A 14462-nucleotide genomic window follows, 5' to 3' on the forward strand; every position below is an offset into this window, starting at 1 on the left:
GAGAACCTCAGAAATACCAGAACACTATCTCAGTGGGAGCTGTCCATCTTCAAATGCATTCATTAACCAGTATGTTTGAATCAAGAGAAGGAAGGGCATGAGCTCCCGAAGGGGGAATCACCGGGATAACTTTTAAGTAAAGCATAGACAGAGGGTGACTCAGGAGGCTGGGCAACGATCACGGTTTCCTGTGTAGTATTTCCAAGTACTGAGGCATCATGCCCAAATCCCAGGAAACACACACCCATGACTGGGACCTCACAGCCCGTCTGGGGCAGACACTCAGAGGGATTCCAGATTCAAAGTCAAGTCGTGGAACATACTTGGCATGAATCCAAAAAACAAAACAAACAAACAAACAGAAACCAGAAAAACCAACCTCACATATGCCTCTTCAAAAAGAATGTCCTGCTGGGGCTTGCTGTAAAAATTTCTTGGGTCAATGTAGGTATTTACAGGGTTTCCTTCCTAGTGGCACTTATGGGTTTTAAGAATTTTAACTGTTAGCAAAACACTCTATATAACTGATATTTTGAGATGGTTTCTCTCCTTTGTGTGTACTCTCTGGTGAATGCAGAGGCTGGTGCTCTGACTAAAGGCTTTCCCACACTCATCACATTTAAAAGGTTTCTCCCCAGTGTGCACTCTCTGGTGGATGCAGAGGCTTGAGCTCTGGCTGAAGGCCTTCCCGCACCCACAACATCTATAGGGTTTCTCCCCAGTGTGCACCCTCTGATGGATGCAGAGGCTCGAACTCTGGCTGAAGGCCTTCCCGCACTCATAACATTTATAGGGTTTCTCTCCTGTGTGAACTCGCTGATGCATGCAGAGGCTAGAAGTATGCCTGAAGGCCTTCCCACACTCTTCACATTTAAAGGGTTTCTCGCCCGTGTGGACTCTCTGATGCATGCAAAGATTTGAACTATTACTAAAGCCCCTTCCACACTCACTACAGACATAGGGCTTCTCACCTGTATGAACTCTCATGTGAATTTGAAGATGTGAGCTCCAATTGAAGGCTTTGCCACACTCATAGCATTTATAGGGCTTCTCCACTGTGTGGATTTTCTTATGTCTGTTAAGTTTTGTTGTAGTACTAAAATCCTTACCGCAATCATCACATTTATAGACCTTCTCTCCTGTGTGGTCTCTCCAATGAATATGAAGTTCTGATATATGAAAGAAACCCTTATCACACTTATCACATTTGTGGGGCTTCTCAGCAGTGTGGATTTTCTGATGCATAAAAAGATCTGCTCTCTCAGAGAAAAATTCCCTACACATGGGGCACTTGTAGATCATTTTTCCTATTTGGTATCGTGATTTAGAGGAGGAAATTTCCTTACGACTACTATAGTTGAAGGATTGCTATTTCATAGAGTCTCTTATTTGGCCATCCTGGCAGTTTATCTCAGGCTTGCTCTATTCGGTAGGGCTATGGTTGGCCTAAGCTTCTCCCTGCCCGTCTTTCTATGGAAGGTTTCTTCCTGCATAGTGCTCCTCACTCGGTATTATTACTGATCATAAAGTGACATTTACTCCCACATGAATTCTGTAACTCATGAACACAGAACTTTCCTTCAGATCCTGAGTTGTCAACATTCCAAGGGGCTCCCAAGGTGCAAACCTCTGCGTTTTTAAGCCCCCGGAATCTTCTTCTTGTAGAACAATCTCGTACTTCCCACTTCTAGAAGAAGGACCGCACAGTGTCCCCTGTGGTGGAGGGTGAGATACTGCGTGTTGATCTCGATCCCCTGTAGCCTCCCCTTGAAGAGTCAGTATGACATTCTGCCTCCTACACATCAGACAGAAGCCTTCCCAGGAAGCAAGCTCCTTGGGTTCCACGTGTGCCAATCCTTCCTTCTGGGGATTCCCTACATGGGTATCACTCCAGTCTCCTGTAACGAAAACATAAGCAAATATATTGAAAATGCCTCTTTTCCGGCAAATGCTACTGGTTCCATAATTAATTTCATATAAATGTGACACAGTAATACAGACCTTTTTTGATCTCGAGGAAGAAGCTCTCTTATCTTCCAGAGAGATGTATCTCTTAGATTTGCAGGTCTGAAGAAGAGAATTTGTAGATATCATGCTCCTGTTCATAGCCCAAGTATATATAATCCACTTACAACCACTTATTGTAATTATCTAAACATCGTCAAGGGAATATTATTGAAAAAGTAAAGAAATCCTCAGAAGACCTGAATGTGAGAAGCAGCTGTCTTGCATAAAGGAGCAAGAAGGAAAACTATCTCCACTTTGAACTTCAGAAAGGACAGTGCTGCTTTAGACCTAAAACATCAGATTTGAGTAGCCTTCTGGCCTACAGGAAGAATAAATATATGACAAAGTGGTATCGAATGCCATTCCCTTGTTTAATTGTCCTCACTGGTTTCCTGATGTAATTAAAATCCAAACCTTTAAGTGAATACCCAAGGCCCTGCATGACCTTACCTCCAACTCTCCCCCACACCTCGCTGTGCTTCCTATTTCAGTTCGCAACACCCCAAGCTAGGGCCTGAAATGCTTTCTGCCCGACCTTGTGTGGGCCTTGCTGTGTCAGCTGCCCCTCCCTTACCTAAAGAAGGCCCCTTGCTGAGACTCTCTTTTTACCTCTTGTTTGATTCCTTCAAAGCACATATAACTTGTAATTTTCTCACTGTTCCTTGGTTTTTGATAGATCTCCTGTACTAAGATGTAAATGCCATGAGCGAGGAACTGTGTGTGCTGCTCACTGTTACATTCTGGTGAAGGGGAGGTGTTCAATTCATACGTGCTGCATATGCATCTATGGAATATTTCCCAACACCCTCTCGTCCCCCAACAGGCACATCTTGCCTCATTCTGGTACAGCAGATAAAGGCACATTTCCCAGTGCCTTATTACCAGTCTTTTGATGACCAACATGGGACAAAATATACAACAAAGAGAATGATCAGGAAACAAAGAAAACAGATCCCAAAATATTCTATCTGAACTCTGAACTCCTGTGAGGTGTAGGACCATGTTTTACCAATCTTTTCACCCCCTGTAATCTATAGTCAGTAAGTGACACTTCAATTAATTCATTAAATGAAATCAACAGATCTTCTTGAACACTTTCAATAATATGCTCCATACAAAGACAGGGCGACGGGCAAACGAAGAGATGTCTTTAACAATAAAATGGCAAAATAAATTGGACTGCTTTTAAGTGGAAGTGTTAGGATTTTGAAGTTGAACTAATTTCAGCAACAATATAGCCAACGGCTGGACAAATTAGATATGCATCTACCCTCTGTTCTGTAACACATACTTCCATCCCCAGATATATTGGTAAAAGCAGGAAGTGACTGATGTCCCAGGTTACTCAGTGAGGCAGTACCTGACACAGCAAAACTGCAGACAACCCACGGCCTATGCACAGCCCACCGGTCCAACGAACTCTAGTTAATCCTCACAATAAAATGCTGCTTGGCTGTTCAAAAAGAGGAACGAGGAAGAATACTATGCACTGAGACGGAGCAGACCCCGGTCATGCTGTTTCACGAACAAAGCAAGACACAGAAGGGTATATATAACACGCTGACTTTTGTGCCAAGCAAGGATGCAAATGCGGATGTGTGTTTATTTACATCATGTACACAAATTAACAGGGAAGATAACACAAAACCGAAGGTAAGCAGTTATCTGTGGAGACGAAGGAGACAAAGATGAAGTCAAACGTTTCCAAACGTACCTTATCATGTCGTTTCAGCTTTGGAAACATGTTTATATATATTCCAAAAATAAACTAAGTCCAAAAAAAGGAAAACAATCCCTAAAATTTTAAAACAAAAAGAATGACTTTTCAAGTCGGTAACATCCACACTTAGTGTGCTGTACTCAGAGGGACACGCTCTGTCAACAAACGAAGCCGCAAAGAAATCAAACTTCTTTCAGTAGCTTGTTAGTTATAACAACACTGGTGTGTCGTTTACACTGGTGTATAAATTAGGATCACGCAAGTAAGTAATTTTGCGATCGTTGTGAGGAACCAAGATTCAATGTTAAGATAAACCAGATACAAACATAAAACCAAAGTGAAGGAAAAAATTGTACAACATAAAATTTATCAGTTTGAATTCATGGCTTTTCTAGCTTTATCCACCAGAAAGACCTAGAAGCAGTGACAATCAACAGCAAAACACCCTTCTCCACCAAAAGGCACAGGGATCCCTGGAGGAACAGCTGATTTCAAGGCCAGAGCATTTTACAAAATGAGGCTGGGACATCCTGTTATGCCAGAAAGCAAGAGACTCATGCCAAAGGAACAGCAATGCCAATTTATGAAGAGACTCCCACTGGCCAAAAATGGGACAACTGAGCATCCAAAAAGGAATAATGAATGCAATCTACTGAAGCAAATTAAATATACAAAAGTTCACAAGTTTACACTGATTTCAGGGGTGGGGAATGGGGGTGGCGGGGAGCAGAGAGACAAAGACAGGGACAGACAGAGGCAGAGAGACAGAGATTCAAGGCACTGAGCAAAACTGGAAGTAACTAGGGCACCAACTTTTTACCCTAAAAACCGGCAATTAAAAGGAAAGAACTGTGCGTCCATCCTATCTTCCCTCTGTGAACTATCTTTTGAGGTCATGTGACAACCCAGCGAGGAAATGCATAACCCTAATGAAATACGTGACCATGACCAGAAACTCGACATTGCGAGGATCGGGCTGTCATCACCTAAACCCACTCATCAATCTTAGCACCACTCAAAGAGGAGCAAGCAGACCTGTGTGTAGCCCTGCATGTGACTGACAGGAAACACAGGAAACACACAGCATCACTTCGAAACATTCTTGCTGAAAGATTGAACTGGTACGTAACCCAGACTTTAAACATTTTTATATAAAGGTACGAGAAGAAATGGCAGAAAGCAAGCAGAAAAATACGAAAATAGGAGCCAGTCCACAGGACGGCTGCCCACTGTTCCAACAAGTACATGCCCTGGAAATGGGGAGCGGTGGGGGGAGCTGCTCGAGACGCAGGCCTAAACAGACACAAGGCCTAACAATGCAATGTAATATGAGGTCCTTCTTTGGAATCTGATTCAAATGAAACAGCTGCTGAAAGGAGACAACGAAGGAAACATGATGAGGGATGGGGTATCAGATTATACAAGGAACACGGCCAACTGTGTTAGGTGTCTTACTGCCCCTACAGTCGTGCAAATGGCAGTGTTTTCAAAGATGTACAGTGGAGCTTGCAGGAATGTAGTGACATGATATCGGAGACGAGTCTTCAAATGCTTCAGCAAACAAACAAACAAACAAAAGACAGTAAAAAAGGACAGATAATTGGGGCGTCTGGGTGGCTGAGTGGGTTAAGCGTCCGCCTTCGACTCAGGTCATGATCTCACGGTTCGTGAGTTATAGAGCCCCGCGCCGGGCTCTGTGCCGACAGCTTAGAGCCTAGAGCCTGGAACCTGCTTCGGATTCTGTGTCTCCCTCTCTCTCTGCCCCTCCCCTGCTCACGCTCTGTCTCTCAAAAATAAAAATGTTAAAAAAAAAAAAAAAAAAAAAAAGGACAGATAAGGCATACGTGGCAAAATCACTGTAACTGTTGAATCTAGGTAATGGATACACGATGATGGATAAATGATAAGTACAATGTTATACCCGTGTATTTGAAAATTTTTATGACAAAAAATCAGTTAATGCAGAGAAGACATTCTTTTCCTGCTGCTGCAGCAACAAACCAATCCCAGAACCAGAAACAACTAAACAAATAGGATTCCCCCGAATAGCTGACTTCCCCAACCAACCCTGAGCGTGAGAAAATGTGCGTAGTACTGCATGTACCTGGAGAGAGAGGCGTCCAGGGCTTCAGGGCAGGAAGACAAAGGCACACTGCCACACCCTGCCCTCTGTCCCTCACCGGCTGGCCTGGACGCCGTGTGGCTCTCCTCACTTGGAAAGAGAAGTAGTGAGGGTCGGGACGCCCGTCGGAACTAACTGCTCAGAAGGCGGAATCTCCACACCAAAGCTCAGGCACATGAAATTCCTGTCTGAACTCCACCAGAGTTTCCCTCGAGGAGGAATCAGGCACCCCTCTCTCCAGGCAGAAATGCTTAGACATACCTGCAAGTCTTACCACGTGGGGCGGGGGCAGGGCTAGCTACATTCTTCAGGAAAAAGAGAAAAAAAGATAAAGCAAGAAGAACTCCAGCCAATCTTCCATGTGACGAACCAATGAAGAGAAGGACAAACAACACAAAAAGCCTCCCCGCCATAAACTTTCCTAACCACCACCTGCCCCACTGCATCTATACATACAAAGGAGACTAGAAAGCAAGATAGCAAATACGAGCTAAAAAAAATCCTACAGATCCCAAATCACATGCTCCCAAGATTCTCTCACTTAAGACACGTCTCATATCCAACGTCCCGTCCCGTAAGAGCGCTGAAGGGGACAGCCGACAGGACTGCGGGACCACCTTTCCGACCCCAGGAGGAAGGAACCTTGCCCTGAGGTCACCTGACACTGCCCAGGGCAACGTTCAGTCTCTCCACATGAGACCTCAGGAGTGCCCCCAGCAGTCTGGGGGTTCAACCTACAGTGGGCAAGAACTGCTCAAACAGGAAGTTAGAGTTCAGCTGAGAACTGAGAGAAAAACTGCTTAAATTTAGCCCATGTGCCCCCAACCCCCACCTTCCGTGAAAAAGGGCCCTCCCTCTATCCACTGAAATCTTTGCCTCATCTAAACATTGTGACACCAAGCAACACCCAAATCAGCACTGACCTCTCAGTACCGCTAAAAATGAGGGATCAGCAAGCTAACACCCGATGCTTGAGACACCAGAGGTTAAAAAGGAGTCTCTGGGTGCTGGCCTGGGAAGGGCCACCTGGAGGTGGAGGCGCGGGATTCACAGCTAGGAGATCAGGGCTATGGCCCCTCTGAGGGCTGCTCAGGACAAGCACTCTCCATCCCAGACCAAGAGGCAATGCTAAAACTCCACCACAGTCTGGAAGTTGTGGAAGACACACTGGGCCCCCGCCCTGGCCTTCATTTTCCTCGCAGGCAGACACGCTCGCTCGTTGGGGAAGGGGCCCCCTCTGGTCACACCTGCAGGGTGCAAACATCAACAGTCCGAACAGAGCAAGGACACCGATTTCCCTCTAAAACTTGAGCCAGAGTCTGATGCAGAACGTACACATAAGAGCCTCTCGACCCTAGAAGGTGCTCAGGATGCTGTGCTAGGAGGCGTGGATGTGGATTTTGAAAACCTGATTAAACACACTTTTGCACGTACTTTTTACATATATTGCTCTTTTACACGGCCAACCAAAAAATACGATTTTGCCTGGGAAAAAAGTACACTAGTTTTTCATGAATTTCTTGTTTAAATGATCCTACAGTTGCAAACCAGGAACTCAGAGCAGAAGGACCCTGTCTTCACAGGGCAGGTGCTGGAGAACAGAGATGCCGAGGAGTACAACACGTGGAGAGATGGCCTCCCACAGGGGCCCACTGTGCTGGGACGACGGAGGTATCAGAAGAATGCCAACCACGGAGGGGGAGGTCAGGAAACTGTGACCGATGTTCCAGAAAGCTGGATCACACTCAGTATAATCTAGACATAAGATCAAGACTAATCACCCTGATTCAGCAGGGGAGAAAAATCCAGTTACACTCCTACAGGAATAAGAAGCCAAACGCCTCGACGTCAGACTTAGCGCACAGGCGTGAAGCCAGATGCTGCGAAATGTTTCGCGGCGCGATTCTGACAGAGATGGACTGTGATACAGGAAGTACAAAGGCACCCGTCCCAGGCCCGGCACCACTGACAGAGAAGAGAAAACCACTGCAGAGCCACTGAATCCTCCCAGCCAGACCTGTGAAGAAACAGGCTTGTGGAAGGCAATGCCATTGGACACAAGACCACACCCAGGGAGACCGGGGACCGTGTCTTGTTGGCACCGACGATAGACGAGAGGTGGGGGCTGCTGAGGGAGAAGAAGGTTTGGTGTAGGGACAGGACAGTAATGCCTTTCAAAAGACTGGGGATAGAAGATGCAGGGCAGATGCTGTGTGAACAAAGTCCCACCAAAGGAATGAAAGGGATTTAGAAGTGTGTTTCCACTTAGTCTTAGAACACCAGGCGAGTAAGTCACCTAACGTGATTTTGCATCTATATCCTTTGAAAATAATCAGGATGATGCAGGTGTACTGGCCTATCACAAAAAGACATTTTGTATGCTCTCAGTCAGCCATGATGTAAAAGAGCATGCTTTGGAGACTCAAGGACACACATCTGTAGGACGTACTTTCTTCCTTTCTGAAATGCAGGCTGCGCAAGTGCTCAGTAAGGTGCCAATACTCACGTGAACCTAGAGTCACCCGCAGAACCTAACTCAGTGGATAAACTGGCTTCTTATGCGAACAAAGACGCAAAGGAGTACATAAAGCAAGAATAGCGACGTATGATGATAGGTTTTGAACCTGGATGAAGGGTACACAGAAGTACATTTTGTTACTTCCTCTACTTTTGAGTTTATCTGAAATTTTCCGTAACAGAAAGAAAAGCGGTAAGCCTCTGCCCAGGAGATCCCTGTAGTGAAGGTGGAAAGAGATTCAGGAGAAAGATACACACCGGCAACCAGCACTCTGAATCACAGAGCTAAAGAAACTTTGCCTGCACAGGCATCACGGAGCCAGGCAAACTCGGGCACATCACTACACGGATGGGGACCTAGGACACAAATGCGGTGACAGCAGCTGACGTGTCTTCAGTGAAACCCTATCATGTGACCACAACGCCCTGCCCTTCCAGCTTTCTGACTCTGCTAATCTGACGGAACCTTTCCTTTGTTCCCACAGGACCTCCAGTCTGCTTTTAATCATTTTCTGTCCCGCTAACGAGACCCTGTCTGCCTTTTTCTCCCACTTCCTTTCCTGGCGCAGACTCTGCAGCCCCACCCCTCTCACCGGCCACCCTCCTCCTCCATCACGGTTCCGAGGCCGTACCTCGTTTCTGTCATCACCAGTAACTGCACCGTCTCCGAAGTCTGTTCAACAGCAAGCCACCCTCTGGCCGCCTGGTGCTTCGTCCCCTGCCGGCTCCGACTCCAGCAGTCTTTCGCCCGCAGACTCACAAGCAATAACCTTTCCTCTTCTCCTGTCACCCGCTCACTCCACTTCCGTCCATCAGGAGAACGCCTCTTCCTCGCTCACCGTTAACTCTCTTGTCACCTTCTCCCTGTCACACCATTTTAATAACACCCCGACCTTACTTAAATCCAATTCTCCACCTATCCATACGGGCACCCAAAGCAGCCGAATGACGCCGGGCTTTCCTGAATTCACGATGACAAACCTCGGGTGGGCACCAGGCCTCCACAAATTCTTCTGAAAGCCTTCGGTACACGCTTTCCAGGATTTTCAGTTGCCGCTTTGCAGTCACGACAGCAACGTCCCCAGTGTCCTCCTTTCTCCTCGAATCTCCTGGATCCCCTCCACCTCCCTCTCTCGGGGCTGGTAACCTGCCAAGGTAACGTATTGAGAAAACAGGAACAACGGGACGACAGCGTCCTCACTCTCCCACAGGCCGCATCTACACCTGTGCGCTCTGCCTCCTTCCTCCTCCTTCCTGCTCCTCACGGGCCAGTCCTGCCACGTGTGCCCCGTCAGCATTTCCGAGGCCTCCTCAAAATCAAATCCTGCAATGACTCTCCGTGTCATCAACAGTTCTGTCCCACTCGCTGGTCCGTCCCATACAAACATGTTCTCTGCCCCTCCTTCCTCAAACAGACTTCTTTGGATCCCACAGCCCCGCCCCACCTATCCGCCCAAATACCTGCTCTCCTGCACAGCAAAACTCCCCGAGAGCTTCGTGCGTCACATTCTCTCCGCCAGGCGTCTGTCTCTACCCTCACTGAAAACCACTCTTATCCAGGCTGTTGTGACCTTCAACGGGCACTGTCCTCGTCCACCAGACAGGACCACGACACACCTCCTGTCCGTGGCCTACACTAACGTCCCCTCCTTGTCAGCCACCCTGCTCCCTCATGAGCCACTCCGTGTTTCTTTTGCTGGACACTCCTCTTCTGCTGGACTTCTAAATGTTGGGGTGCCTCGGGGCTCCAACGGGGGGCCCCCTTCTTTTCCAGATCTATAACCTCTCTCCAAGTAATCTCACCCAGTCACACGGCCTAAGATACCATCTTGATGTCAACTCCCAAGTCTTACCTCCAGCCCAGGACTACATCACAGAAAGTGTCCCCAAACCTAAGCCCTCAGCCTGCTCCCTCCTGACTCTTCCGTCCAAGAAGCATCCACGCGGGGAGCCCACGTGACTTCCTCTTCGCCAAACCTGCCTCCCTCCATGACTTCTGTCTACCTGCCCAGCCTGTCTCCGCAGCCACGACAACCACCCGGGCCCAGCTCAGACGAAGCCCCTAGCTGCTCAATCCACCACCTCTCGGCTTCGCTCTTGCGCCTCCACAAGGCGTCAACCCAACCTTTTAAAAACGTAAATAAGATCGTGCCACGCCCCTGCTTCGATCTTAACCCTCCACTGCTCTTTAAAATGCATGCTCCTTTCACCGGGGCACACGGGGGACACCCAGTCTCACCACCACATCCTCTTGCACACCACACACCACCTCACTCGTCCCCTTTCCAGTCTTCAAACTCACCAAGCCTGATCCCCCTCAGCACCTCAAACACTCCCCTGCCCACGCGTCTCCCTGATCCCCCGCGAGCTGGCATCTTCTCAGCAGTGAGAGCATCGGCGGGGCCTTCTCAGAGGGCGGCTCCATTAACCAATTTAGACTGATTCGCCTCCTACCCTGCAGCACATCATTCTGCTGGGTTTTCTCACTTTTCCTCATGGACAACCGCCCCAGTTAGTCTGTGTATGTAGGGATGCATTTCCTTGTTTGCTGTCTTCCTCTCCCTGCCTCTTAAATGCCAGCTCCAACCAGCAAGAACAGCAGAGAACCAGTGAATTCAGAGGACATCTAAGACTCCTTCGTCTCTGTCTTCCACAGGTCACCAAGCAACAGATGTTTACTGAGCGTGTGTGCCCTCAACACAAACACACCTAGATGGTCATGCGGAAATGACCATCTAATGGGGAAACAGACATCATCAAAGATGTCCACAAGAAACGTAAAACCCAAACTATGCTAAGTGCTAAGAAGCAGCCCTGGGTGGCACTCGGGGAGCCCATGACTCCAAGGGCAGTGGGACCGACCTGGTCAGGAGGGTCGGGGAAGACTGCCCTGAAGAAGCAAGAGTTGGAGCTCAGATCTACAGGAGACACTCAACCTGAAGGCACAGCATCCACAACAGACCATGGGAGGGAGCAAGGCATCTAGGAGAGAAAAGGGGCCCAGAGGGGTCACTGTGCGTGGTGAGAAAGGGGAGATGGCGCTGAAGTTGTGGGGCTTGATCTTTACTCTAAGGGCAACGGAAAGCCACTGAAGTGGTAGTTAGTTTTTGTATATTTTAAAGTGGGAACATCGCTTGCAGTTTAAAAAAAAAACTTTTTTTTTTTTACATTTATTTATTTTTGAGAGACAGAGACAGAGTGCGAGCAGGGGAGGGGTAGAGAGAGAAGGAGACACGGAATCCCAAGCAGGCTCCAGGCTCCGAACTGTCAGCACAGAGCCCAACACGGGGCTCGAACCCATGAACCGTGAGACCATGACCCGAGCCCAAGTCAGATGCTTAACCGACTGAGCCACCCAGGCGCCCCATCACTTGCATTTTTAAATAGACAACTGTGACTAAAGTAGAGTCAACAGGTGAGAGGAAAGCAGGAGAACAGGAAAAGCCGGGGGGCCAACATGTCAGAGGTCACCTCGGGAGGCCGGGTTATAAAGAATGGTAACCTGCACCAGAGCAGCGGTGGAGATAAAAGGAAGTGGATGTTTTTAAGACATACTTAGCATAGAAAAATCAGGCGGCCTGGTGGACGGAACAAATGCGTGAGGGAAGAAGAGATGCCCAGGACGACCGCTCCGTTTTCCGTGTAAACAACCAGGTGGAGGTGGAGCCATTCATTAAGACAGGAAACTCTAAGAAAACCTAGGTTTGGAGATGAAGAACAGGACTCCGATTTTTGACATTTGTAAAATATCGAAAAGTAGATGTTGGGGACAGTAGCTGAATGAAAGAAACTGGCACTCAGAGAAGGCGGCAGCACTTGATCAGATACAAATTTGTGAACTATGAACACCGAAGCAGGGGCTGGAATGAGGTCACCTGGGGAGAAGTGGAGTACCCGCCAACATTAAGAGGACATCCTGCATGTCTCCATTCACACAGAGTTCAACACAGGCAAAGTTAATCTACGCCGTCAGGAACCGAGAGGGCAGAGGAGCTCCACGCGGAAAGGAGCACAGGGGCCCGGGGGTCCCGGCCACACGGCTGCCTAGGCCGGTCTCTGGTTTACACAGGTGTGTTTATGTCAGGGCTGTGAACACTCATCAAGCTGTCCCCTACAGCTGGGGGCTATCTGTAGTGATGCTTCCAGGAAAAGTTCAGGAAAGAAACAGAAATGGGAAGAATTCCACTCAAAGGGATAGGCAAAATATGGGAGAAAAGACATCCTGGAAAGGCCCACGGAGACCCAGAAAGGCAGCCTGAGAGGGGGAGGCCAGCCACCCACTGTAGCAGAGGGAGGCAGCAAGACGTGGGAGAGGGTGGGAAGCTGCCAGGTCCCGGCCGGCAGGAAGCAAGGTCATGTGCAGAGGAGGGGAGGGCAGATGGGGGGCTGGAGGGCTTGGGGTTGCACAAGATGGTCTGAAACGGCTGTGTGGAGCGAGCAGAGGGAACACGGGAGGGGCCCGTCCCTCGGGCGCGGCGTGAAGGCCAACAGGCGAGTGTCCGCGGGACTGGGGTTTTGCCAGACGGAGACGGTCAGAGGGCAAAGTGGCTGTCCACCTGGAAGAGACCGTCACCTCTCCCAATACAAACTTCGGCCTTTGTGCGTTGACAGGGAAGATCGTGACCCACGTTTCCGTGTCAACAACTTCGACTGAGCCTTGAAGGCTGCCGGAGTACCTGGCAACCCACGGCCTCCGGCCCACCTCGCCCTCACCTCCAGCACAGGGTCCCGAGCCCCCCGTTTCTCAAGGCAACAGAGAGCCTGGATGGAGTCAGAGCGCTCCGTCCGCTCCCGCCAGCACACCTCACACACCCACACTGCACACTTCTGGCTCGTCGGTCCCCTGTCCCAGCGGGGCCTGCTCACGGCGCATCGCTACCGTTGCTCTCTGGACGCCCTTTTTTGTTTTTTCATCTCGAATGTATTCTCTGAAATTCAGACTGCTGGCGCAGGAAATCTAGTCATTTAAAAATAACTCCATAATTACTCTGTCATAAAGTCAAGTGAAAATTACCTCTTTTCTGGTTTTTGAGAAAATAGAATCACGCAAACTACATAGAAATACAGAAAGTACTACAGGTCTTTCTACAGTTTTATGGCTGCAAGACTTCCTACAAAGCATTAAGTATAAATAATCCTACTTTCTGGTAGCTGACTCTAATTTGTCAGTTAAATCTATTTCAGCAGAGACCAACCTAACTTCCTATCTAGAACCGGATCTGTCAGAACATGTGGGTTATAGTTTTTTCACTCCAAGGGACAAGGGCACACTTTCTGGGAAGGATAAAAACAAGAATGGGCAAGAAGGTATGTCTATGCTTCCACACTCACCCAAAAATAACCACCACTAACTGCAATGGGTTGAAGTAGCCACGTGATTAATCTTCCTCACATGTCTACAGAGCAGACAACTGTGTCCGGGAGGTCTGGAGAAGACTCAACAAAGATGAGCACGAGCTCAGATGATGATGCGCTAGACTAGTAAGTGTGAAATCCAAAGCAACTTCTAGGTCCCTTAATTACTGGGAAGTATTTTATAAGAAGAACCTCACGTTCCCAGTTCCCTATTACGTTCTGGCTCATTCCACGTTTAGTATCTTCTGTGTAGATGACTGCCCCGCCACCCAGAAGCAGGCCTAGAAGACGAGTGCTGACGCAGCCATCCTGGACGCTGAACCTCTAGACATAGGCTCAGAGCGTGCATGTGCACAGGCATACGCTCTACAAACATTTATCTTGTCCCCGGTATTTGTCGGGCACTGGGCTAAGCGCTAGAGGATCCTATGATGATCAGAATAGCCATGGTTTTTGCATTCGTGCGGTTTACAGTCTAGGAGGGGAAGGGGACAGGACAAATATCTTGTCCCTGGTATTTGTCGGGCACTGGGCTAAGCGCTAGAGGATCCTATGATGATCAGAATAGCCATGGTTTTTGCATTCGTGCGGTTTACAGTCTAGAAGGGGAAGGGGACAGGACAAATATCTTGTCCCCGGTATTTGTCGGGCACTGGGCTAAGCGCTAGAGGATCCTATGATGATCAGAATAGCCATGGTTTTTGCATTCGTGCGGTTTACAGTCTAGGAGGGGAAGGGGAC

The 14462-nt window shown here is 48.5% G+C and overlaps 1 protein-coding gene across 1 annotated transcript in view; it reads right to left on the reverse strand.

Annotated features, from left to right (window-relative positions):
• Positions 1 to 806: 806 nt before the first annotated feature.
• The window catches only part of ZNF664 (zinc finger protein 664), a 41659-nt gene continuing 28003 nt past the window's right edge, over positions 807 to 14462 (reverse strand). The window contains exons 4-6 of the mRNA XM_019814447.3: positions 9348 to 9513; positions 2002 to 2067; positions 807 to 1898 (exon numbers count right to left, since the gene is read on the reverse strand). Coding sequence (XP_019670006.2) covers positions 1875 to 1898; positions 2002 to 2067; positions 9348 to 9513 — 256 coding nt within the window. The 3' untranslated portion in view covers positions 807 to 1874. The remainder of the gene's footprint in view (positions 1899 to 2001; positions 2068 to 9347; positions 9514 to 14462) is intronic.

This window comes from Felis catus, chromosome D3 (assembly GCF_018350175.1).
Source record: "Felis catus isolate Fca126 chromosome D3, F.catus_Fca126_mat1.0, whole genome shotgun sequence".
NCBI classification, from domain to species: domain Eukaryota; kingdom Metazoa; phylum Chordata; class Mammalia; order Carnivora; family Felidae; genus Felis; species Felis catus.